Source organism: Falco rusticolus, chromosome 14 (genome assembly GCF_015220075.1).
Source record: "Falco rusticolus isolate bFalRus1 chromosome 14, bFalRus1.pri, whole genome shotgun sequence".
Classification (NCBI taxonomy): Eukaryota; Metazoa; Chordata; class Aves; order Falconiformes; family Falconidae; genus Falco; species Falco rusticolus.
The window spans coordinates 2,514,353-2,538,292 of record NC_051200.1 but is presented as its reverse complement, the minus strand read 5'-3'; the positions used below and the strand labels follow the sequence as shown (position 1 = coordinate 2,538,292).

Genomic DNA, 23,940 nt, shown 5'->3' with positions numbered 1-23,940 from the left:
AGCATTTTAATCCCCTCCTGTATTGTGATGGGAATGCAGCTGGGAGGACTGTTTTGAAATTCAGTAGAGAGCTCGTTTTACTCTGCATTTTATGAGCTTATAACCTTACAAATCCATAGGAGCCATTTACTGTCAGAAAGAGATAAAATTACCATTCACAGACTTAATAGTTCAAAAAAGTGCTGGTTTTGGTCCCCTTTGCTACCTTTTTATAGCTCATAAAGAATGATTTGGTTTTCCTCCTTTGTTTCTGTTGTAGTTTATGAACCTGCCAGCTAATAAAATTTCAGGAAAATCTGATTCTATTGAAAAGTTCAAATCTTTTTTTTTAATAGGAATTTTATTTGAACACCTTTGTTTTAACATAGCTGCCAGCAACATGAGCAGTTTTAGGGTTTGCTGGAGAACACATTTCATTTCTCATCCAAAAGATGTGCTGGATTTTAATAATTTCCAAGGGCAGGAGTTGATACTAAAATGACATACCGCTGTTGCCTGCACAAAAGCCTCTAGGCACCTTAACAAAAGCATTGCCAGCAATAAGACTGCAAGCAAGGACGTTGTGCTTTTGAGTCCATGGAAGTGAAGAAAAAGAATGGAATTCCCTTAAACCCGTTCCTGCTCAGTGTACACCAGCCTTCTGAGTTTTTGAATAACAAGTATTTTTCCATTGCACAAAGACCCTTATAAAAACCAAGAATCCCCCAACACTGACTCATGTCAACATCTACTGTCATTTTGGGTGTACTGAGGAAGCCCAAAATGCATTGCCTGTTTCATGCCAGCCATTCTTGGGGATTATCTACTGCTGGCCTCTGTGTTCAGAGTGAAGTTGCAAGAACCCTGTGACTGCTGGCCCCAAGTAAATCTTCTGTCACTGATTTGCCTGAACTGATGGGCAGTGCAAAGGTGGATTACAGTTATTTTTGCCTTCCCTTTCCCCATTTTAACTGCAATCTTGAACTGATGGGTGCTTTTTGTCAAAGTTTTTCAGAGAATACTCAGCTGAACGTTTTACAAAAATATTTTTGGTTTGGTATTTATGTGCTGTGGGTGGTATCCTAAGACACCTGGCAGAGTATTGCACATTTCAACAGAGGATCAGAAATGATGATATAATTAACAAAATACTGCAAATTTTCACTCAAGTGCCTCCTATTTCCAAATGCTTAAAAGAAATCAATAGTTTTAAAATACTTTGCACTTTTAGAATGTTACCCATATATAGACTAATTAGGGTTTTTTTACTCTTTTACCCTAGCAGTCTCTACCTCCAGTTTCTTTTACACATATCTCTTGGCTTTCTAGAGTAGTCTGAATGGCTAGACAAGCTGATTACTCAATGCTTTAATACCAAAGTTTGCATTTTGCATAAAACTTTTTGTTGTTATAGTTGATGGGTAACAAAATTTGCCTTGTCCAGGGGTTGGTGGAAAAATAAACATATATCATGTGTCACTGATGATTTCTACAGCATCAGTGTAAGAAGTTCAGAGAGTACTTTCTTGTCAGACACTGGGGAGTCGAGGTGTGCAGATTCTTGTGTGGAAAGGTTATGGAAAAGGTTAATCTTTTTGGATTAACCTCTGCCTTAGGAATAAAGCACAGTCAAATGGTGCTTTCTCTAGTGTTGGGTGAAAAAAAGAGTTCTTTTTACCCCCTACCCTCAATAAACATAGAAGCCCCAAAACCCTGCAGGCTGTCCCCCAGAATCCTGTCTGGTTCTCGTGTTCACTCTTGTGCGTAAGCTGTGCCCGAGTTGTTAGTGACTGTTGTTTGTGTTCCCGGCCACTGTATATGGCTGGTATAATTTGTGCTGTTCCTTGCAGGGTCACAGTGCTGCAGGCATGCATACCAACCTGGTGTCATGCGTTGTTTTGTACAGCACCCTGTGCACATGAAGTAGGAAAGGGAAATTTCTTGTTTCTCTTTTAGCATCCTGATCACCTTTTTCCACCTCATAAATCACTGAAGCTTTCAACAATCACTCCTGTATTGACTCCTGGCACAATGTCAGCGTGTTCCCACAGCTGGCTGTATTGCTTTCTGGTTTCCTTAACAGTTGTGCTAGATGTGCAGACATCAATCTGTGGGGGCTTCTTGGAGGGGGACTGAAATGAACCTTAGCATTGACTGCCTTGTATCCTGGAGAATGTTACAGCATCTTAACGCCACATCAATGAGATGCTGCCTCTTAGCTGTTGCTGCCAATACTTTCACATCTGGGATCAGGGAATTAAGAGCTGTCAGTGAACCACTGAACCTGTGCTATCTGCCAAGGTCCTTGTTCTATGCAGTCCCACAATTTGAGGCTGACGTTGCACTTTCTAGGCTGCAGTGTCTGCTGTGCTGTCTTGCAATCTTAAACAGTATTTAACGCCCTTTAAATAAATCTCTCCAAAAGCTTTGGATCAGCTCCTCCTTTGTGGTCTGTGTCACTTGCGTGTTCACAGTATAAGATCTGAAAGTATGTTCTTTGTCTTGGTATGTCACAGATTACTGGAAGCTCCTTAAATTCAAGCCCCAAACTACAGTGCAGCATGTATTTCTGAGCAGTATTACCTGTGTTTGTACAACAGGGATACAGTGCAGCACTGGTCAAACTTCCAGCATCCTGTTTTAATAGTGTCAAAGCTAGGAATAATTTGTTGGAGGGTGAATTTCTTCTTTGGCTTTTGCATGTTGTATATAAGGGGATGAATTTTGGCATGTCTACTTATGGATACTTATGATACTCCATCTCATTTTCTTAAGGAGTGACAATGAGAACAATGTGTTTCTTTTATTCCTCAAGTGTGTGGTTTTTTGGTTTCTTTGTGTGTGTGTGTGGTTGATTTTTTTTAAATAATAATACATTGAGAATCAGCCTGGGCAAATATCCTGATCAGTGCAGCAGCTTACATATGTGCCCCAAAATAAATTTTGGGGCACAGATGTAAGCTGCATAATTTTCTGAATAAAACCCCTTGCCATAGGGTCAGCTGGGAGTGACAGTGTTGTGCCAGCAAACATGCTTCCTCTTCGCAGGAGTGTCCCATATTTTTGTTCAATTTTCTATATGACTAGTGAAGCAGCAGCAGTAGATTCAGGCCATGAAAGGTGTGTAGGTTCAGTCAAGCCAACTGTTGAAATTATGGCTGTTTCTCAAAATACCTGTTCAACACACCTTGTACATGCTATCAGGAAATTCTTGGAGCTGAACAAATTTATGCTGAGAACCTGACCTAATGCCACCTTTCCCTGTTTTGGCAACAAACCCGATGGGGTTCAGCTGCTGAGCTACACTCTTCTGTAGTCTCATGTTAGCAGGGTTTGTATGTCAGATCTTCACATCACATGTAGGGAAGTGAATGGAATCCAATGTAAAATCTATAGCTCCTTGTGTGTAGGAACTAGAAAGATATATTCACTTGAGAATAAATTTGTAATGTTTTTAAGAGAAAAAAAAGAATATCCGTTTTGTTTTGTTTCCTGGTTATATAAACATTCAGCAATCTTTGCCTAAAAGAATAGAAGTAAAAGTTACATGGGATGAATGTCCCATGCTGCTTCATTATGGGAACAAGTATTACTAGTGAAATGTCTGAAACTACAGTGACACGTAGTTCTTTGCTATAATTAATACAAAATAATTGTAATCAGAATGTTATGGTGATGGTTTATTGGAGTTTTGAAACATTCTTTTACATTGTGATTGGCTCTTGGATTCCTCTTTGCCGTGACCTTGTTGCAAAGCTCAGTCAGCAATAAGTGTTTATAAATTACCTAAGTCTGTTCAAATACTAAAAATCCAAGATAATAGATCTGAGGAAAATCTGTTTTAAGGAAGCAACTTCCAGAATGGTGGCATGTCCTGAATCAATAGCATTATATAGAGAGTCGAATGAATTTACCCCAGTCTGAATTGACTTCTTTAGTTCCAACTGTAAATCCGGGGAGTAATTGTCAACATCTGTGGCAGAAGCTGTGGGCAAGAAGACTAATACAAGATCACAGAGTTCTTTAATGCCTTAAAATCTTTACATCAACACTCAAATGAGTCTAACAGAAACGGAATTGTATTTCAGCATTTCTCATGGTTTACATCTCTGTTAGTATAGCTTCTCAGCTGTTTTAAATGAAGTGGTCCAAACTACTGTGTGGCAGATTTTTGAGTCTGTCTTGTCAGAAACGAGATAGTTTGACTGAAGTGTATACAAAGGGACTATTTTTCCCTTTAGATGTGCATTGAAGTGGTTGAGATGAAACCTTACACATATTTAAAAAAAAATAATCGGTTATTTAAGTTCTCCTTATGGATTTACAGTCCTAAAGCCTTCAAGATTCTAACATCTTTTTCTCAAAAAATTCAGCATATTTTTATTTGTCTTCTGCAAATCTTTTTTGAAGGACTTTCTCTTTTACAGACATCAGCTAACACAAAAAACAAACTGTCCCATCCACAGACTCTAAAAAGTCATAGCAAACTCAACAACGAAAGTCTTAGCAATGTAATAAATCCATAACCAAAAAAATTTTCCACTAAAGAACTATGGTCATTTTTCTGTCTTGTGGAGATGAGTGCCTCATCTTTACAAGTAGTGTCTACTCTAAATTGATGAAACTTGATGTTTTACTAGTTTTCATGGTTTCAACAAATTTTCTCAGCTCTGTAAAATGCATGAGCCAGTGATGATAGATTGAAATGATTTTGCAAATTTATCCACTTTTTTATCTGTGTGGCAATATGTAAATGTAAAATATTGAAATATGAAGTGTCATTATTACATTTTCAGTCTTTCTGCAAGAAAATTATGTTCACCAGTGAATGTAAATATTGAAGCTGTTTTAAAATTTCATTGACAAGCTTTGCAATCCCTTTCATCCCTCATTAAAATAGCGTCGTAATAAGCATTCTTTGCAGGCATGTGTGACAAACTTTTTAGATGTTTTTCTTTCAATTTTGTCCTAGAAATATTTCATATGATGCTTCATGTAACTTTTTGGGACTTAGATTTAAAAAAAAAGGTACAATACTAAGGAGTTCTTCTTTTTATGGGAGTTTTTCTTTATCTGGAATGTATCTTATGCTTATTTTCTCCTAAGTAGGTAACCATGCTGGAATAAGAACACTTTCCTTTATGGCTCTGTCATCTCTCGTCAAAATTATAGTTTAGAGCATTTACTTTCTATATATAAGAAATTAGTTTTGTCAACCTGTTTCCAATTGTCTTCTTGCAATATTATTTTCATAATTTTGTTCTGGTATGACTTCATAACGACATCTTGATGATGGTGAAAAGAATTAACCAGCTGGAAAAATGCCCAAGACTTTGCTAGAAGCCTGCTAATAGCCTATTGTGGCTTCAGAAAAAAACATGGAGGGAGATGAGAACCTGGATGGCTCTGCTATGGCTCTTTGTCCTGCTTGTCTTGCTTTGAAACAGTAGCACTGCTCAAGTGTGATTTCACCTTCTGTCTCTTCAACTTGGGGCTCTTTTAGACTAAAAGGTTTTTTTGGTGGTTCATTGCTTTTGTGGTAGCCCTCAGGCATTTTAACTTCCTTGCACATCAGAAGTGACAGTATTTTGAAAGCTTAGTTTGTACCTGTTCCAAAGGCCACCTGTGCCGTGGATGGACTGTCCTTGGTCTATGCCTTCCCTAACTTCCTAAACTTTTCTGTGCTGTTTTGTTTTTTTTTTGGTGAATACAGATTATGTATTAAACATAGTCTACTTGCTTGAAATTTAAGCACAGTTTGGGAGAGAATCTTTTAGCTATTAGTTATAACCAAAAATACGCCTGATGCCTCCAGAGCAACAGCTAAGACCTAACCCAGCCCAAATGGAGAAACTGGGAATAGTGAGATGGTATTTGAAGTGTGGGAATATAAACTCCAGTAAAGACACTCCCATGAAATGCAGCCTATGCAGTATTTCTGCCCAGATTTCAGGCTCCCATTAAAGAGTCTTCAAAAACAAAGGGAGGGTCTTGAATCCATCCTGGGATTTACGCTGTCCTTTGCTGGACATTTTTCACATACTTTGGCATAACTTTTACTGTGCCTACAAATGATTTGCAGCCTTTGTCTGCCTTTAAAGCAAATAAAGTATGCTCCCTATGTAGTCATTCGGTTTGAATTTCCTAACTCCCCCAAAACATGGCAGGGAAGTAGTGTCATGAAATGGTATAATGATCTGCTTTGTTTTGATGTCTTTAGTCTTCCTCCAGTTGTGATCTTTGCCATATACTTTAGAGAAAGTGGTAACCTCCCCAGAACCAGTAACAACACTAGCAAGAAATCTAGGAACTGATTTACAGACTGGCCTCAGCTTGCATTTTCCATGTTTATGCTGGCAGTTTCAAAGACAAAAATAAATGCAGAGATAGTTTTGTATTCACTTTTTGGAGGTAGAGATCAGCTTAATGGGTGCTGATCAGATATTTGCCATCAGGTACTTGGTCTTCCATTATCTGAATTTACAAAATACAGAGAGGCAGAGATGGAGTTCAAGTTTCTTTTTTATTAAGTATTATGCTGCATAACAGGGATACTATTTACTTTGGGGATAATAGGGTCCATCCCTACCAAAGCTTTATAAATCTCACATAAACCTTTCTTTGTTGTTTTGTCTTAGTAGTGGCATGCTCTGCTGGTATAATTCAGTTTTTGGGAGAACAATATTCTATACAACAAAACAAAATGTAGTGATTCATTATCAAGACAAGAATAAGTGTTAGATGTTGGAAAACAGAAAAAATAGTAATTACCTTGAAAAGGACTCTGTAATCTTCCCCTATGTGTCTCCCGTTACACTCAGTCTGCATTGGCACATGCCTGAGAACACTGTCAAGTGTTTAGATGTTGTTTAAAGACATGAGCAACAAAATCTTATGGAAACCCGATACAGTCCACGACAAACTGCAGTGTGGAATGATGCACCAGCAAGTATCACTTAGCAGGGATTTCACCGACCATCCCTAAGCTTATGGAGATGGGACTGGGAGGACTTGGATTGAGAATGGAACAGGGACTCTAGAGAAAATTACAAGGCCATTTATGAGCTAATAGGATTTTTTTCTTGTTTTCTGATGTTATGACAGGCTAAATATTCTCATCTTGTTAATGTCTCGATATTGAATACTCTATACTGTTCTGGTTTTGTACAGTGTACCTTAAACCTCTATCGTGCTACACATTCACAGACACGCACAAGTCTACCAGAGTTTTCCATAGAGATCCCCCCAAACTAAAAAGCTTTAGTCACCACTTGCTCATAAATTTTTTCCCATGAATGTGTTTTTTGTTTTTTTGGCTTGTTTTTTTTTGTTTATTTCTTTTGGAGTTTAGTTGTTGGTCTTTTACTTTCCACAGTCCAACAGAAATGTTACTCTGGTTCCATTTATGCCTTATCTCTTCTGAACCACTTTTTAAGTACTGTTCACTGTCCTTGGCAAGCACTGAGAAACTTCGGCCATCAGTTTAAGTTGAAGCCCTTGCTATTGGAAAAGGAGGACCAAACCATAAAGGAATACTCAGCTGAGTAAAGAGTTGGGATATGTTTCTGGTTTTCACTTTAGATGACATCTCTTCTGTAACATCATTGCTGAGCTCTTTGCATGGAAACAGAAAAGCGGTGAATGTTCTGAAGGGCAAATTGTGGACTCTGAGACAATCAAGTGGTCTGACTATACACTAATCCAGATATCAGTGCAGCTTGGGCTGTTAGGTGTCAGGGGAACTTAACTAAATCCTTGATGCAAACAAGATTTATTAGTGTCACAGTACCAAGATTCTTCTGCCTTTGCATAGATTTTCAAGCTACTTACTTCCCCTTTTCAGATCTTTTCCCACTATATTAGATTGGAATAGGGCAGCATGAACAGAGCTTGCATATGCTGTTCCATTTCTTTTTACGTACAGACTACTCTGTTAGTAGTTAGTATTTAAGCCTATTAAAAATATTGCTCTTTACCGAGTGGGACTGAAACAGAAAAAAAGATGGGTGTTAGAAAAAAAGAAAGGCACTACTCCCTTACACCTAAATACTGACTGAAGTCTTAGAAAATAGATTATTGTTAATTGTACCACTCTTGAGATAATGTTAGGAGAGAGCCACTTATCATGATTTAGGGCAGCGTTACATCACTTTTTTTGCTTAAAGAGCTGTGGCTTGCTCAAGTCCAGACAAAATTTCTGACTGTACTTTGAATAAGTAGAATTTGTTCTTGGGTACATCTGGAATCTAATTTTCTGTCTTTATCAACCAGGGATATTCTTTCTTCTCTGGACTGAAATGTATATAGGCTCACAGAGCAGAGGACTGCAAAGTCAGTGCTTCTCTGTGTTTGAGTGGAAGTTCCCTTAAGGAAGTTTGATGCAGCAGTGCAGGACCTGGCACCAGTAAGAAGCAGGTACTTTACTCACAAAATGGAGAGAAGCAATGCATCATGGCCAGCTCCAAACCTGTCCTTTAGCACCATTTGAAGAAGAGCCTGTATTTTCTTCTCAGTTCCTAGCTTTTCCTTTCTGTAAGGAAATCATGGTACAAAGGGAAGGAATGAAGATGAAGACAACTTCAGTGTTTCTTTACAGTCTGTTGGCATGTCCCATTTATTACTAAATCCTGAAGGCATCTGGGATCTCACAAATTCAGAGATTAGCGTCAAGGCAAAACAGTGTCGCATCAGCACAGACAAAATTACCCTTCATCAGTGGTGGGATGCTGGGTCAATAGGTGTCAATGGAATGGTCTTATCCATTTATGAATCATGACAAAAGGAGGAATTATTGATGTAATCTCCAGTTCAGCTTGGACTTCAGAAACAATCCATTAGATATACAAGAAGTCATTTGTGATGTTCAGATTTTGATCTAACTATTTTAATGCTTGGAGAGGTAATGTTTTGTCGTCAGTCCACCATCCTTTCGTTTCATGGGGTTGTAAAGTCACGTTATACTGCTGTCTTGACATCATATCATGAGAGTTGCTTGTTGCTTGTTTCAGAAGCTTTGGGGAAAGAGATGAAAGTAATTCTGTACATCCCAGATGTTTCAGTAGGTGTATTTAAGGAAGCCCACTACCTTGATCCACCACATTCATGATTCTCACCCCCTTCCACCTGCTCTCCTTGCCTTACCCCTGCTTGTCTTTGTAGTTCTGCTCTGTGCTAAGATGGCTTGTGACATTCTAGCTTGGGGCATAAACAGTGGAAGACAGGATTTGAAAAATATACATGAATAAAAGGTCAAAACTCTCCCAGGAAAGAATGAAGTTCTTGGGGTTTTTTTTGTTTGCTTTCGTGTTTTTTTTGGGTTTTTTGTTTTTTTTTTTTAAATTGCATAGTTATGAAAAGCAGATTAACCTTTGGATTTTTGAGGAATTCACTGTGACAATGGTCCAGCTTAAAAATACACAACTGCTACTTGAAGTAGAGTGTCCAGAGATGCCCAGGTTTATTCTGTTGGCCCTGAGGATCATCTAGCGTGTAGTCCTAGTTTTAAAAAGTCATGCTAATATTGCTCATCCACAGCAGGCTGGAAGGGCAGAAGGCACAGGCCTACATGTAGGAGTTGCAAGGCCAATTTTTTTTAGTTCAACAGCAAAACAAAGACTTCATTATGCTGTTGGTCTCTTTGATCTTACCTGCTGTCAGGTTTGAATTTTTCTTTAGCAATGCTACAGTGAAGGAAAGAAACACAAAAGAGAAAAGCTACAAATCACAGAGTTCTCACTGTAACAACTGTGAAAAGAAAAGTTTGTGAAAAAAGGAGAAACGCTCTTCTTGTATCTGACTCAGTCAAACAACAGTGTATTATTGACAGATGCATGATCCTCTTTCCCCCACATGACTTGGAGGAAATAAAATTCCTGCTTCATTTGCAAATGAGAAGGCTGTCTCCTTAGGTTTTTAAAAACTTTCTATAATGATTTTAGAAATTTGATTTGATTGTGGACACTTGTCCTTCCAGATGATTATGGTAAGAATGTGACCCTGAAAGAAGTTCAGGGAAATGGGGAATTCACAATTAATATAGTGGACATGATTAGCTAATGACTAGTATCACTATTTAGGTGTGATAAACGGATAAATTATGGTCTGAGTAAAGAGTGAGTACTATTTCTTATCTGACAAGTGAAGTAAAGTAGCATTAAGAAAAAACAAAAGGCAGAAGTGTATATTTGAAGCCATGGGATAAAATTGCCTGTAAGTTTTCTTAGAGTAGCCAACCTAAACGTACTTTTACGCAAGAACAATGTCATTTGTTCCACTTCTGTATATGGTATCAGTGTTACCTCATCTTCTGTTTTGATGCAGACAAAAAAGTTATTAATTATTTGCAGATGCCACTTTACACGTGATTCTCAGAACTCTGCTGAGGCTTAAGGTGAGTCACTAATTAATCACTGATATTTTGAAAGACTAAACCTGTGTGACATGGGGGTTTTATGCTGGTAATTTGACTGCACAGACAAACATTAGGATGAAACAATGAGTCAGACTTCATTGTAGGATAATTCAGGTTGGAAGGGACCTCAAGAGGTCTGCGGTCAACTCTCCTGCACAGGGCAGGGCTTGGACCTCTCTGAGCAACCTGCTCCACACATCTTGACTGTTGTCATGGAGAAAAAAGTTCCTCTGTATGTCCACATCTGCACCTCTCTTGTTGCAATTTGTCTCTCATTTCTCTTTCTCCTGCCGTGTACCACAGTGAAGAGTCTGGCTTCTCCTTCTTGACAGCCTTATCATAGGCATGTGGGGGCTGCTGTTAGGTCCTTTCTCCAGGTTGGACAAGCCCAGCTTCCTCAGCCCCTACTCACAGAGCAAGTACTCTGAGTCCTCACTGTCTTGGTGGCCTTCTGCTGAACTCAGTCCAGTTATCAGTGTCTTGCTTGTGCTGGTGGGGGATGCGGTATTCTGGATGTTGTGTAATAAGTGCTAAGTAGAAAGGGATAATCACTTCCTCTGGCCGTGCTCCCATTACTGCAGCCCAGGATGCTGCTGGCCGCCTGTGCTGCCAGAGCACATGGCTGGCTCGTGCTCAGCTCATGTCTACCAAGACCCACAGGGCCCTTTCAAGCAGAGCTGTTACCCAGCCAGACAGTCCCCAGCATGTATTACTTCAAGGGTTTAGTCCTTCCCCAGTACAGGCTTTGTCCTTATTGAAATTCATAAGGTTCCTAATGTTGCTCTTCATATGTGAAATAGTTTGGGTTTTCTTCCCTTTGTTTGGATGGGTCATATCCTCCTCTGAGTGAAATCACTGAACTGAGTAAACCACCTGCATAGCTACAGTTTGCCCTAGAATGTATGCAAGGGATAGATTTAATCCTTTGGTATCATTACCATGTATTTAAAGAAGAGCACCCAGTAGACATATATTCCTACCGTTTCCAGAACAGGTAGAATCATGCTTTAATCGCCTGCCATTAAAGGAAGACAAACAGCTGAGTTTGCCTGCGTTGGGTTACATGCATTGCTTATTTTTCACAGCATGTTTTAAGTTCTCATTTCAACTAAAGCTACTTACATATGCTCACTGGCCAGTGAAAGGCTGACAGACTAACTCCACCTCTTTCTCCTCTGAGGTCAACCCACACTGAAGAAAGATCTCTGGACCTAGATGGTGCACAGCTTAAACCAGAGAGGAAGTATTTCTTCTTTACTGGGTATTACTTCTTCTCCGTGAAGTATAGCCTAGATTCAGACCCAAAGGATTCTGTGTAGATCACGTACTCAGACTAAGTATCATCAGTGACAAACGCACAGGAAGAGTATGGGAGGCTCTCCTCATTAATTTTGTTACCTTGACATTTAGCATTTGATATTATGACAGCTTATATTTTGAAATACCTTTCAGTCTCATTACTACCTGGGAGCAACAGCTCTGTCTTAAAGGCCACTTAAAGAAATACAGAATAGGAATATTTAGGAGCCATATTACTCTGCCCTTGTCGTTTGTGCAGATACGGAGCAAGTATTCACTGACTGCAGTGAGTGAAGGAACAGACAGGTCTCACTTTGTGCATCAGTGCGGATGAGGAAAGATGAAGTGAACTGTCAGAACTAGGATTTCCTGCATTCTGTTTCCTAAGTCCCTGGAGAAGGAAGTAGTTCAAAAAGAATAGCTTCACCTCGCTAAGTTGTAATGAGGTCCTGTGAAAGTCAGGGACGGCTTCATAGGTTTTGAGACAAAATTATTATCTGCTGCTTATGGGCCTCACTGTGTACAAAGCATATAAAATTAACAGTATTTTCCTTCAAAGCCTTTGCTTTTTGCAAACCATCGTAAGTCTCATTATGGGAGGAAGGAAAAATGGCCTGACTGGAAATCAGTTGGATTCTCTTCTCAGCTCTCTAATATGACGACCACAAAATCTGTTTATCTTACTCCTTAATTTTCTCTTGCTAGTCCCTATTTTCTTCTTGGATTTTTTATGACCTCAAACCACCAAGTTTCAATACTTTAGACAGAGATTTTCTGCACTTGCATCTCTACATGCTGCTGCTGTAAAAACAAAAATCTCTTACGTCATATATGTCAAAAGTAAGGGTCAGAGGAATTACATACCTTGGCCAAGACCTAAGAGAAAAGCTTAAGTTTCTTGATCTCTAGTGTTGTACTTTTTTCCCCAAATTTCATTTCCAAGGCATGCCATAGCTGAGTACCTTCCACAAGTGAACTCAAGCTGTATGTGATTAATAATTCACATTTTGTGCTAAAAGCAAATCAGAGTTAATTTTGTATATTTTCCTTCCACCATTTAATACATTAGTTTCCCCATAAAGGAGACTCTATATTGCTTCGCATGCCATGACTCATGCGTTATATAAGTAACTAAAATATTTTACAGTTTACAGAGAAGAGTGTTCTTACTCATTATGTGGATGAAAGGAGATTGCTGCATTTCAAATGACATGTATAATTTAGACACTTATTTCTAGGACTGTTTGGAACAGGGAATGAAGAGAAACTAAAATGTTTGAAGTGACTTGAGTGCTTCATAGTTTTTAATATGACTAGCAAAATACACAACCAGTAACTTTTAAGACTGTACTAATGGAAAAATGGCTCTGAAACTCTAACATACCTTTTCCCCCCTAATAACAGTATTTATTTTAAGACATGAGGAGAAACTAGTATTTCTCAGTCTGTAAGAATCTGCAAAAGTCTCATTTTTTCTGCCAGTAGTTACCTGCTGTTCCACCAAAATGCAAAGAGGAATGGGAAATAGTATTTCAGAAAGATTAGCCAGCTGGTAAGGAAAATGGTATGCCTGCTGTACTTGACTATTGTTGGGAGATATTCTTCCTCAGCTTTCTAAATGTTAGAGCTTGAATACAGAATAAAAGCATGGAATATTCTATATTTCAGCAATGCAGAGTTTATTCAGCTGAGAATTCAATAGCATCATTGTGGCTATGTATTGGGAAATATTAATTTAATTGTGTTCTTTTTAGAATATTCTATGAGCTAAATGAAACACAACCTCTGAAATTTTGAATCTGAAGAACCCCCAAATGCTACCATGATCTGCAGATTATCTTCACAGACTTACGTACTCACATGCTTTGATGAACATGGGTCTTATTTAGAATGCAGAACTCTGATTCTATCTTCTGTCTTGGTCCCACGTATTTATTTATTTATTTTACATTTAACAAGACAGCAGTCTCTGTGTTTCATGGGCTGTTCTTGGCAGCATCTAGATCTGTGTATTTCTCCAGTGAATTGGCCCACCATTTTCAGAGATCTGTGAATCTTTTAAGCAAAAGTAGTGGTTAGATACCTCTGAGCAGTGACAGTGTGGCAGGCTTATGTCCTAAGCTTTGAACCCTCTGCAGAAATTAATATGAGACCTGTGCTTGTAAAAATCTCTCAAAACTGTTGCATTATTTATTTATATTCTGCTTCAAGGACAACACTTTTCAAGCCAAGAGATGACACGAAGGAGCCCTGGGCTGTATAAATATAGAATCTTTTTATTTTTTTGGTTAATAGATACAGTACAATTTTGACTACATAAGAAAGCATTGTTTTCAGTGCATACATTCTTCAGACAGACAGGAACATGGCAGACAAACATTCCTTAGTTTATTTTCTTTAAGTCCCAAGTTACTGGGTTTGCCCAGTTATTAGCTGCTTTGACAACTCAAGGTCTAAGGAAAAATGAATTGAGTAATAAGGATGTGCTGGCTCTTGTGGCACAGGATTATTAGGCAGGACAATGGGACACTGCTCAGTGCATACCACGCTAGTCTTCCTGTAACCACAGCCCTTATGCCATTGTATGTCCTTGGGGTCCCAAATCCAGTCCAGCAAGTTTTCTTTTCTATGTTAATGTAATATGGAAACAACACATGTGTCAAACATGCTTGAGCTCAACACTTATACAGTGACTATATATAAGTGAACAAACCATACAGTGACTGACTCTTTACAGGGTCAAATCCAGAAGTCCTGCCTGAATTTTACTTGCATAAGATTGTGCTGGTGTCATTACTTTGGCAAAATTCTTTCTGTTTTTTTTTTTTTTTTGTGATGCAGTATAATAACAAGGAAGTGAATCCCAGGGTTTGGCCATTACTATTGGCAGGGAGGGACAAAAGAATTATTGCTACCTTCTGTATTTTCCATTCACCTTATGGTAAGAAAAAACCCTATAGGCTGATCTCTGAGTATGATACTGATCCTGGCTAACTCCTGAGCTCAGGAAAATCCGATGCTGCTTTATTTTGTTATGTAGCTATTTGCTAGTGATGTTTCCCTGCAAACATTTCCTGGTGTTGTCCAGTTGGTGCTGATGGGAGCTAGAGACCATTGACCCAAGACCACACCCTTACAGCTGGAAGAGGGCCAGATCAAATTTGTAAAGCAAGATAAGACACGACAAGGCAGTGCCGACGCTCAGCCTGAAGGATTGTTGGGAAGGTAAGTCATAAACTGTTGACTGGCCAGTTACAGGTTTACATGCCGTCTAATGTTCCTGCAGTATACAAGAGAGTAAATACAAAGAGAGAAGTGCGAGGACACGCTAGGTTATCCTAGGTGTTTGCCAAGCAGGCTAACTGGAGCGTAGTTTGTATTAGGGGGATGTCTTAAGCAGAGCAGTTGATGCCTGCAGGCAGCCCTAAATGCATACGTTGTTAGTGTTCGGTGGGTTCAGATTTCAGTGGTTGTGTTTGAGTCTGTTACGCAGACTTTAGGTTTTTATCTGACCTTCCTTGATATCCTGAGTAGATGGTGTGGGCCCAGCATCCTTGTTAGGACCCCCCTTCTTGTGAGGATAACTTGGAAGAACCGAAGAGAAACTACATTGTCTGAGGAAAGGACTAGGAGAAAGATGAGATTCACATAGATAGTTGCCAACCTTCATTTTGCTCCAGATACCAATATTGAAAAATCAATAGAATAAAAAGCTTGTGTCATTCAGGGAAGGATACAGAGTGGCTTCCAGACAATATAAACTAGTTTTCCTTGTCTATATTGGAAAAAAATTTAATGTGGAAAAAACTTGCTTTAGATGATCTAGTTCATCCTCTGCAAGCACAGAATATACAGGAAATAGTAGAGTGGAATGAGTCCTATACCTGATCTTATTCAAACAGCAATGGAAAGCAATCCAAAGGGACTGTGAAGAACAAATATCAAGAAATAGATGAAAAGTAGAGAAAAGAGGAGATAGGAAACCAGACTGTTAAAAACACCAGCCTGAATAATAACATGCAGGTGAAGGCACTTATCCTTGGACTCCTACATGGCGGGGGATTGCTGGAGAGAACACAACACATTTCTGTGGTGATCTCTCAGTTCCTTTGCCCTAATTCTCTGGGATTACAAGAGGACAAAAATGGTAGGAGTAAGCACCATTCAAGAAAACAAAGGTATGTGTTAATACCAGATACCATTGAGCTCAGTCCGGTTAGATAAAGCAGGTGGTTACAGGAGTCGAGTAAGAATCCCTGAGAAGTCTGAAAAAATAATAAAACATCACATCATTTAAACAATTTGCCCCCTTCTGATCCTCTAGCCAATAGACCAACCTTCAATTAAAATGGAGGCAGTGGAAATTCCTCCCCTTTACCATGAGCTGCATGGTGACACTTCCAGGAATGAAATAAACCTGCCAGATTCCTCCAGATCCCTGTTTCCTAACTGAAACTAAATAACATGGAGAATAAGTGAGAGCTAGAGATACTCGCAGCCAAGAGGAGGACTGCTATGAAAATGGCACTAGTAGGGTACTGTAAACTGGAGCCTGGCCTGCAAGCATTAGTGAAATGTTTAGTAACAATACTTAACTCTGTTATGTCTGGGTATCTCTCTTTTGACTAAAATGTTACAAATTTTATCATATAAATGAATCACTATATTTGTTTCTACTGAGTAAACTATATACATCATTGTAAGAAGAGAACAATAATTAAATTAAGGGAGGAGAGAAAAGGACAAACAAAATATTAGTAAATAAAATAGAAGACAGATGTTCAATAATACTTTTCAGGCAATACTTTTGCTTGTTACATTTACTATAAGGAGGAAAATATCTTCCACTCAAAATAAACACTGGAAACAGCTGCCCAAACATCTGTCACTTGCCATTTCCAGAATCCTCGGAGGCCGTTATCAGGGTTCGGAGGGTAGCTCTGCTCTCTCAAGAAGTGGCCATTGATACTGCTCGAGATGGCTGTTGACTTTGTCACTGCAGAGGACCTCGCAGTTTTCAGGGGGCTATCAATGCAACCAGCATTTTCCAACGTGTCCTGAGCACTTGAGCCTGCCCTCTGTTTTCACATCATCTCATGCGATGCAGAAAGGCTGATAGATGTCACTGAGAGCGAGGAAGGGACCTGCCTACCCACGCTCTGTTAGAGTGTCCGCGTGGGTCCCACTCGGGAAATGTGCTTCATGTTCCTCTGGTCTCAGAAACCTCTCCTGTTCATCCTTGATAAAGTGGAAAGATTATATACTCGGTTCTCTTAGAGCAGACAGTCCACCCAGCAGTGTTCCCCCTTCTTTTTCAATATAGAGAGCATACTTGCAGGTTTTTTCCCTATAGGTACTTATTTTAAAGTTTATAAGCAAAGTTTTTTAAACATTGTCATTTTCTGACCCTGCAGAACAAGGCACAATAACAAACCATCTCACACTGATGCCATTGACAGTAGAGCCAGACTAACTGTCTGCAGCTTTTTTTCTTTTTGCCACATGAATAAGTTACTTCCAAAAGAAGTGCTTGATTTTTTGATCAGACCTATAGATAGTTAATTTACTGTTTGATGAAAAAAAAAAAGATCCAATGAGCTTTCTGGGGCTCATCAGATAAATTCTTTCCCAGTAGTTTTTTCTGTTATATGACCAGTTCTACTTAATACATAGGTACTAAAATACAAAGAAGTGCAAAAATGACACAAAGCAACTACAGACCACACCTATCTAGCAGGTCCACTATGAACAAGAGACTCATCAGTTACTGCAGGTGATTTCCTTAATACGTTGAATCTGAAGTCAAGGAGAAGGAGAAGTGCAGTTCATACTTCAGATGCTTTAGCATTCACAGTTAACATTGCATGGGGTCTGGAGACTTGTTTCCCCCTTTGATAATACCTGAGGCTTGTTTGTGTTTACTTCAATGTAACCAGCTGTAACTGATCATCCAGAAAGGTTTTCTTCACTGCTGCGAGGGTGTTTAGGCTGCCTTCAACAAGGTAATGTAATTGGCTTGCAAGTGTTGGATTTTTTTTTTTCTGTTAGTTTATAATCATGAAGAAAAATGCTTTGAAGAAATCAAATCAGTGTCAAGCTGAAGAAGGAGGTTGTGCAGACTTGGAAGAAACTGCACAGAGTCACTTACAGATCTCGGTTATAACTTTGAAGGCTATAGCCTAGACTGCCAGTGAACATCTTTTCCATCCTTGCTTTTCTACTTGCAACTTAGATCCTTTTTCCCTTCTTAGATTTCTGAAGGCAATTCTGATGGTTACATAGCACATTAAATTAGAAGGATCATTTGCTTATTTTTGAAGTTGTTGTGTGTATGGGGTATGTGTGGGACCTGGGCATACATACTTGCAGACCAACAGTCCCTGACACACACAGCTTTTGGGCAGGGGGCAACACACTGTGAATTTTTCAAAAGTGAGAACTTGTGGTCTGCTCAGTCCTGCAGGCTTAGGCTGCAAAAAAAGCTTTGAATTACCATGAACCCATGAAGGGTTTAGATGCAGAGGGCATTGCATATCATACCAATATTTACCTTGGCAAGACAGTCAGAGATAAATGTGTCACATATGCTTACAGTTTAGCATGGACTAGCATTCCCAGGATCAGACTGTTTGGCATCTGCCACAGAATGCAAAATAAATGCTATTTTTCTTTTTTGTTTTTAGGAAATAGCTTGTGTACAGAAGGGAAACATAAAAATGCTGCTACCCTGATGGTGCCTCAAGGGTGTATGTGCATTTATGTGTAACTCTCATGCTGTTAATATGATTCTATGCACATTCACACAAACATGTACATGCGTGCTGGGAAATTCTGTCTATTTAAGCTTAAGGTTCTTATTTAAGGCAGTGATTTTGCCTTGCAATCATTACAGATGCATCTCCATCAAAGTTCTCTATTGCCTGTATGCTAAATAAATTGCTGTTTGAACAAGGAGAGAACACGGGGAAATAATTTAACCACATTGTGTGCCCTGATGACCCAAAAGACCAGCCTGCCTCTTGATACATGAGTACTATCTGCTTTCTCTGTGCCATATAATTTTTAGAACTGTATCCTATAGGCAGTAGAAATTATTAAATCACAGATTGTAACCAAAATATTTTGGATTTCAAAATATTTCTGAAATATTTAGTTAAGAATGATGTTTCAATTTTGGATTTTCTTCCAAGTGTCAGTATGTATGGCTGTTGTTTTCAGCTGATCCTGTACAGCATCATCCTAAACAATCCTTGCAGCATGCATGCAGAACCAGTAGCATGAATCTTGTTTTCACAACTAGCTTGACGTGACTTTTGGTGACTCTTATAGAGGAAGATATGAATGAAGGAACTTGTAAATCTGCAAATGCCAATGAACAGTCCCAGCTAGGGGAGGAAGGAGTGGAAGCAGTTCCAGGTTACAGCTTCTACTTAGGATTCTGATAGACAGAGTTTTAATTTACTGCATACGTTGCAATAGGCCTTTAAAGGTAGCAAAGAAGATGCTCTTAAAATATTTCTGTTCACATCAGAGATGTGCCAGAAGAAACACAGGAACCATTGCCCTGTCAGATTTCCCTTCTGTTGTTAGCCAGCCTCTTTATCCAGGTATGGAGACATGTAAGAATCTAGCATGGCTGAGAGGTGCCAGATGCCCTGCGTCAGGCTGGGCTGATTACACTGGAGGGGCCGAGTAGTGAATGACGGAGTTGTAGTCTGGAGGTGGGCTGTGGCATTCCAGGTTTGGATCCATAGGAAGGAGAACAGAGTCTTCCAGTGTGAAGTCCATAGTGTCCTCTTCTACCTGTACTGCTGGCTGGTACTTGACAGCCTCACGCTCGTGATCAGATAATATGGATTCTTTGCTCTTGCTAACAGCTCTGCGCCTGTTGAGAACAAACAATATAATATATTGACCCTGTCTCCATAACGTTTTGTTTCTATGTGTAATTAATGGTAGAATGATTTTGTAAAAAAATAAATATATAAGGCATTTTGATTAACTTTTGAAGCATCTGGTAAAACAGTGACATTTTACAGATTGGATAAGGAACTGAATTAGATATTTCAAACAACTCAGTGTTTTAAAAGTAGATTTAGGAGTAAATCCAGGAGTCCTGTTGCCCTGTCTTTTTAGTTTACCACATTTCAGTGCACACTATATAGATATATGTGTATATATATATATATATCTTGGTTATAAACGCACCTGTCCTATATGTACAATAATATTCTCTCTCATTGTTCTGACACAGGTCAGTAAAAATTTGACTTTTCTGAAAGCAGAACTGAAGGCTATGGCTTTTCTTGAAGTATAATAAAGGATGAAGTAATGAGTAATCTATGACAGACTGTAATTTAAAATGATGCTGAAATCAAGAGTCTGTGTTGAACACACTCTTGCAGTGTAAGGCAAAATCTCTCATGTATTCTCTAGCCCTTTAAAATGACTGAGCAGTACGCTAGTGAAGGGCAGCGCTTTTCAACGTTACAACTGCTGGCCTGTAACTGATGCTATTAAAGAGAGCCAGCTTTCATTTTCTGCTGTCTTCCCTTATTATAGGTGATGAAGGTGGTGAGAGAGAAGCAACTTATATCACATGGAGCAACCTCAACGTTAAAAGTAGGAGAACCCTGGAGAGGATTTATATTACAAGGTGACCTTCAGGAACAGCAAGTGTGGAGAAAAAAAAAAGGTATTTTCTGTCATAGGCTGCCTTAAAAATAATGTTCTGTTAAGCTTGGTTTCTTCCCTTTGAGGAATTCATTGGAAGAGATCCGAGTAGTTTAGGTTTGGTTCTCAAAACGATCCCAATGTGAGAATGGCTTTTGAGCTTCTCCACTTTGCTTAGGACCCTTTAACATGCATCTCTTTGGAATAAACTTCACTGACAACTGATTATGGTGTTGCTCATGTCTCAGTGCAGAATGACTTATCAATGTGCTTGGCAGAATATAAAATCAGGCAGTACTCAAGCACTTTGTGTCTATATTTCGTATATGTTTAAAGTAGCATAAAGCTACATTCTAATGACCCTAAACCAAATCTGAATAATCAACAGTTCATCAGATAATTGTGTAATTCATTATACACTTATTTTATTTGTACTGCTGCAGTGCTTACAGTCCCCAACAGTTGATCATGGATTCAGAGCGTGGTGCTTTAAAAAGAAAGCAAAGCATGCTCGTGCTCCAGGAAACAAAATAATAACTAAGAGACAGATACAGTAATTGGAGGAAGGGGAACAAAAATCATGAGTGGGAAAAGCAGCAGATCCAAGACACCAGCTGTGTGCTCTGTCCTGTTTTTGTGATGGTACAGCAGAGAGAACCACTGCAGGCTTAAGAGCAGGTTGATGCTCGGCATGACAGAATTGTAACATACAGTAGGTCCAGCTTCTTTCAGTGTGAAAGGCTAAATATGTCCTGCTAGGTTATGCTACTATGACTTTAGAAGTCATATTATCTTGCTTCTGAATATGGAACCTGTCAAAAGCTTCAGTTTTCCCCCAAGCGGCAGATATTCTCACACTGGCTGACAGAACTAGTGTCAGTATCTTCACTTAAAAGTTTTGCTAATTCTGGAAAGGTCACAAGTGTGCAGTGCATTGGCTAGAGCAGAACGCTGGTTTGTGATCTGTGCACAACCACACTCAACAGCCTGTAAGGTCCATCTGCAAATTACCTATTCCAGTAGCTCTCTTCTTGTGGGAGTGTGTGGAGTAGGTGGTATTCTGGGTATTATGGTCTGTGAAGCCAGTCATTCTAAGCCAGCAGCTGATTACGTTCAGACATAACAAACAGCTGCAGCTCTAATCAGTTGCAATGGGAAACCGGCTGCTGCATAGTGGGCCTGATTTTAGCATGCTGTGGTGGCTTTCGACAGCACTTTTGGCTCTCCAGCTTTGTCTCTAGGAAGTGAACCCAGGACCCCTGAGTTGTTAGAACCAGCCCAATGCGTCTTGCACATCTAGAATAAATGGGTTGTGTGACTTCTAAAATGCAAAGGCAGAGATTACAGATTAAAGCTAATGTTACTGTGCTTTTAGACCTGCACAAGGCATCAAAACCAAACCTGTTGAGTGGCAAAGTAGAAATCCTAAAATAAACAGTAACCCTGAGAACTTCAACAAAAATGTAGCACACACTGCTTTCAGAATCCAAGTTTTTCGTCTTTGTCCAGAGAAAAATGTGAGTGGAAACTTCTTCTGTATACTATGCATTTGGCAGCTCTCCCTTTCCATACACACACACTTTCTTGGGTAGATAAATTCTTCCCTGGCACAAGCAATAGAACCACAACTCCGCTTCACTGTTTATTTATGTATTTTTCTTTTTGTTGCTCAGTTCTACTGACTCGTGTCAGACAATTCCATGGATGCTCTGGCTTCTAATTTGCCAGGTATTAAAGTTGTCAGTGGAGACAGAGAGAAGCTTGAAAGTATCTGTATAACTTGGCCCCCAGCCTGCATATCTCAGAGTGCTGGAGAAAAAGAAATGTTATTAGGGTTTAGTTTGGCCACACAATGGGAAATTTTCAGACCCATGTAGACTCCCAGCAAGTGTTCTCGTTAGGTTTCTGCCCCTGTAGGTCAAGAGACTGGATATCTGGGAGTAACTCTGCCTAGCGCTGAAATCAGGCTGGTGTTTGAAGAAGGGCTCTTAAATGCTGACATCGAATGTTTGTTCCAAAGACAGAAAGCTGATGAGTTAGGTCAGAAGCAAGTTTTGTCATTAGCTGTCTTATGGCAGACCAAAATGCAATTAACTTTCAAGACTACTCCTTTCATCTAAATGCATTTCCTAAATTAAAGCAACCCAAGGGTCTTTGCATTTTTCCCTTTAATGCTCTGTATTACTGACACTTTAATCTACTCTGTTCATGCTCAGCAACAGAGAAATGTACATATGCTAGGACTGTATATTTGAAAACAAGACTGCAGCATCCCTTTTCTGCCTGTCCTTGAAATCTCATTTGCTACATAGAAACTGCCACAGTGAATCAGACATCAGCCTTGCCTCCGGCAGTGGTCAGCACTTGATGCTTCAGAGAAAAGCAAAAACCCCTTTATGCTCTGAACCGATTGTACTACCCTGTATGAGACAGGAAAATTCTCCCTGAGCCCCACCGATAAACATTTTCTGACTGAAGGCATTAGATTTGATTAATCACACAATTATGCAGCTATGGAAGTTAATAATGGTTATGTAATTAAATAATTTCATTAAAAGCTAGCCATTACTTGCTTCAGTGCTTCTCCTGGGTTGGCATTACACTGCCCCAAAAGGTATTTCCTTACTGATTTTGCCTCTGCCTGACTTCTGAGCGCTGCAGCTGCAGGAGGCGATAAAAGAGTTGTTTGGTTTTGATAAATCTGCTCATAACTGTGAATGTCTCAGCGCGGTCCCACCTGACTGTTGGTATTCTCACCATGGCACAGCACTGAAGATTAGGCGTGTGAATTCCATGACATTCAACTGAAATGCATTTGCTCACTGACCCAAGCTAGTCACATTTTACACAATGACCAACCTGAAAACTTGTTTGTCCTTGCAAGAATGTGTGCTGTTTGGGGCAGGGTAAGGGGAAAGATGAGAATCTGAACACTGACGTTTCCTGACCTCAGGCAGATTTTGTAACCTAAAGGACCCTCTTTCATGATGTGCACATTTCTGTGGAGTGCTGGTCAAGGAAACATGTTTTGCAGAATGTGGTGATGTGGCTTTGTCCCTGTTTCATAGGCTGACTCGAGTTAGCCAAGGCACAGCACTGGACTCCTCTTTCAGAAAGATGTCTACAAGCTGGGGAGGTTTATGAAGGGAAGTACAAAAGTGGTGAAAGCACTGGAGGAACAAATACTAGATGGTTCAAAGAATGTGAATCGGTAGCAATGAATCAGCCAAGAGTGGCATTCATAATTAACAGCAAATCCTGCTACTCTTCAGGCTGTATTGCTATAGTGTCCCTGGGCCTGGTGCCAGTTTCAAGTCTGTTAGATGTAAACCCAAATGAGGTGGAGGAACCTACTGGTGTGGGTGCACTGCTGGTAATGGAAAGCCTGCCAGGTCTGTAAATAGGACTGTATCAAGGAGCCTGATTATCACAGAGCCTGGGCTCTGTGCTATTGCTTGCATGTGTTGTGTCTGCGTGGAACCACAAGATAGTGAGTAGGTCTGATGACCCAGACACCAGCTTGGACAAGTGCATTTTAGTGTGGTGCTGTGGGTAATGAGAGCTGTTAACAGTTCCCA

The 23,940-nt window shown here is 39.6% G+C and overlaps 1 protein-coding gene across 2 annotated transcripts in view; it reads right to left on the bottom strand.

Moving 5' to 3' along the window:
• Positions 1–13,945: 13,945 nt before the first annotated feature.
• Positions 13,946–23,940, bottom strand: part of LOC119157537 (vascular endothelial growth factor receptor kdr-like) — a 142,008-nt gene continuing 132,013 nt past the window's right edge. For both annotated transcript variants that reach the window (XM_037408549.1, XM_037408550.1), the window contains exon 30: positions 13,946–19,574. In XM_037408549.1, coding sequence (XP_037264446.1) covers positions 19,364–19,574 — 211 coding nt within the window. In that variant the 3' untranslated portion in view covers positions 13,946–19,363. The remainder of the gene's footprint in view (positions 19,575–23,940) is intronic.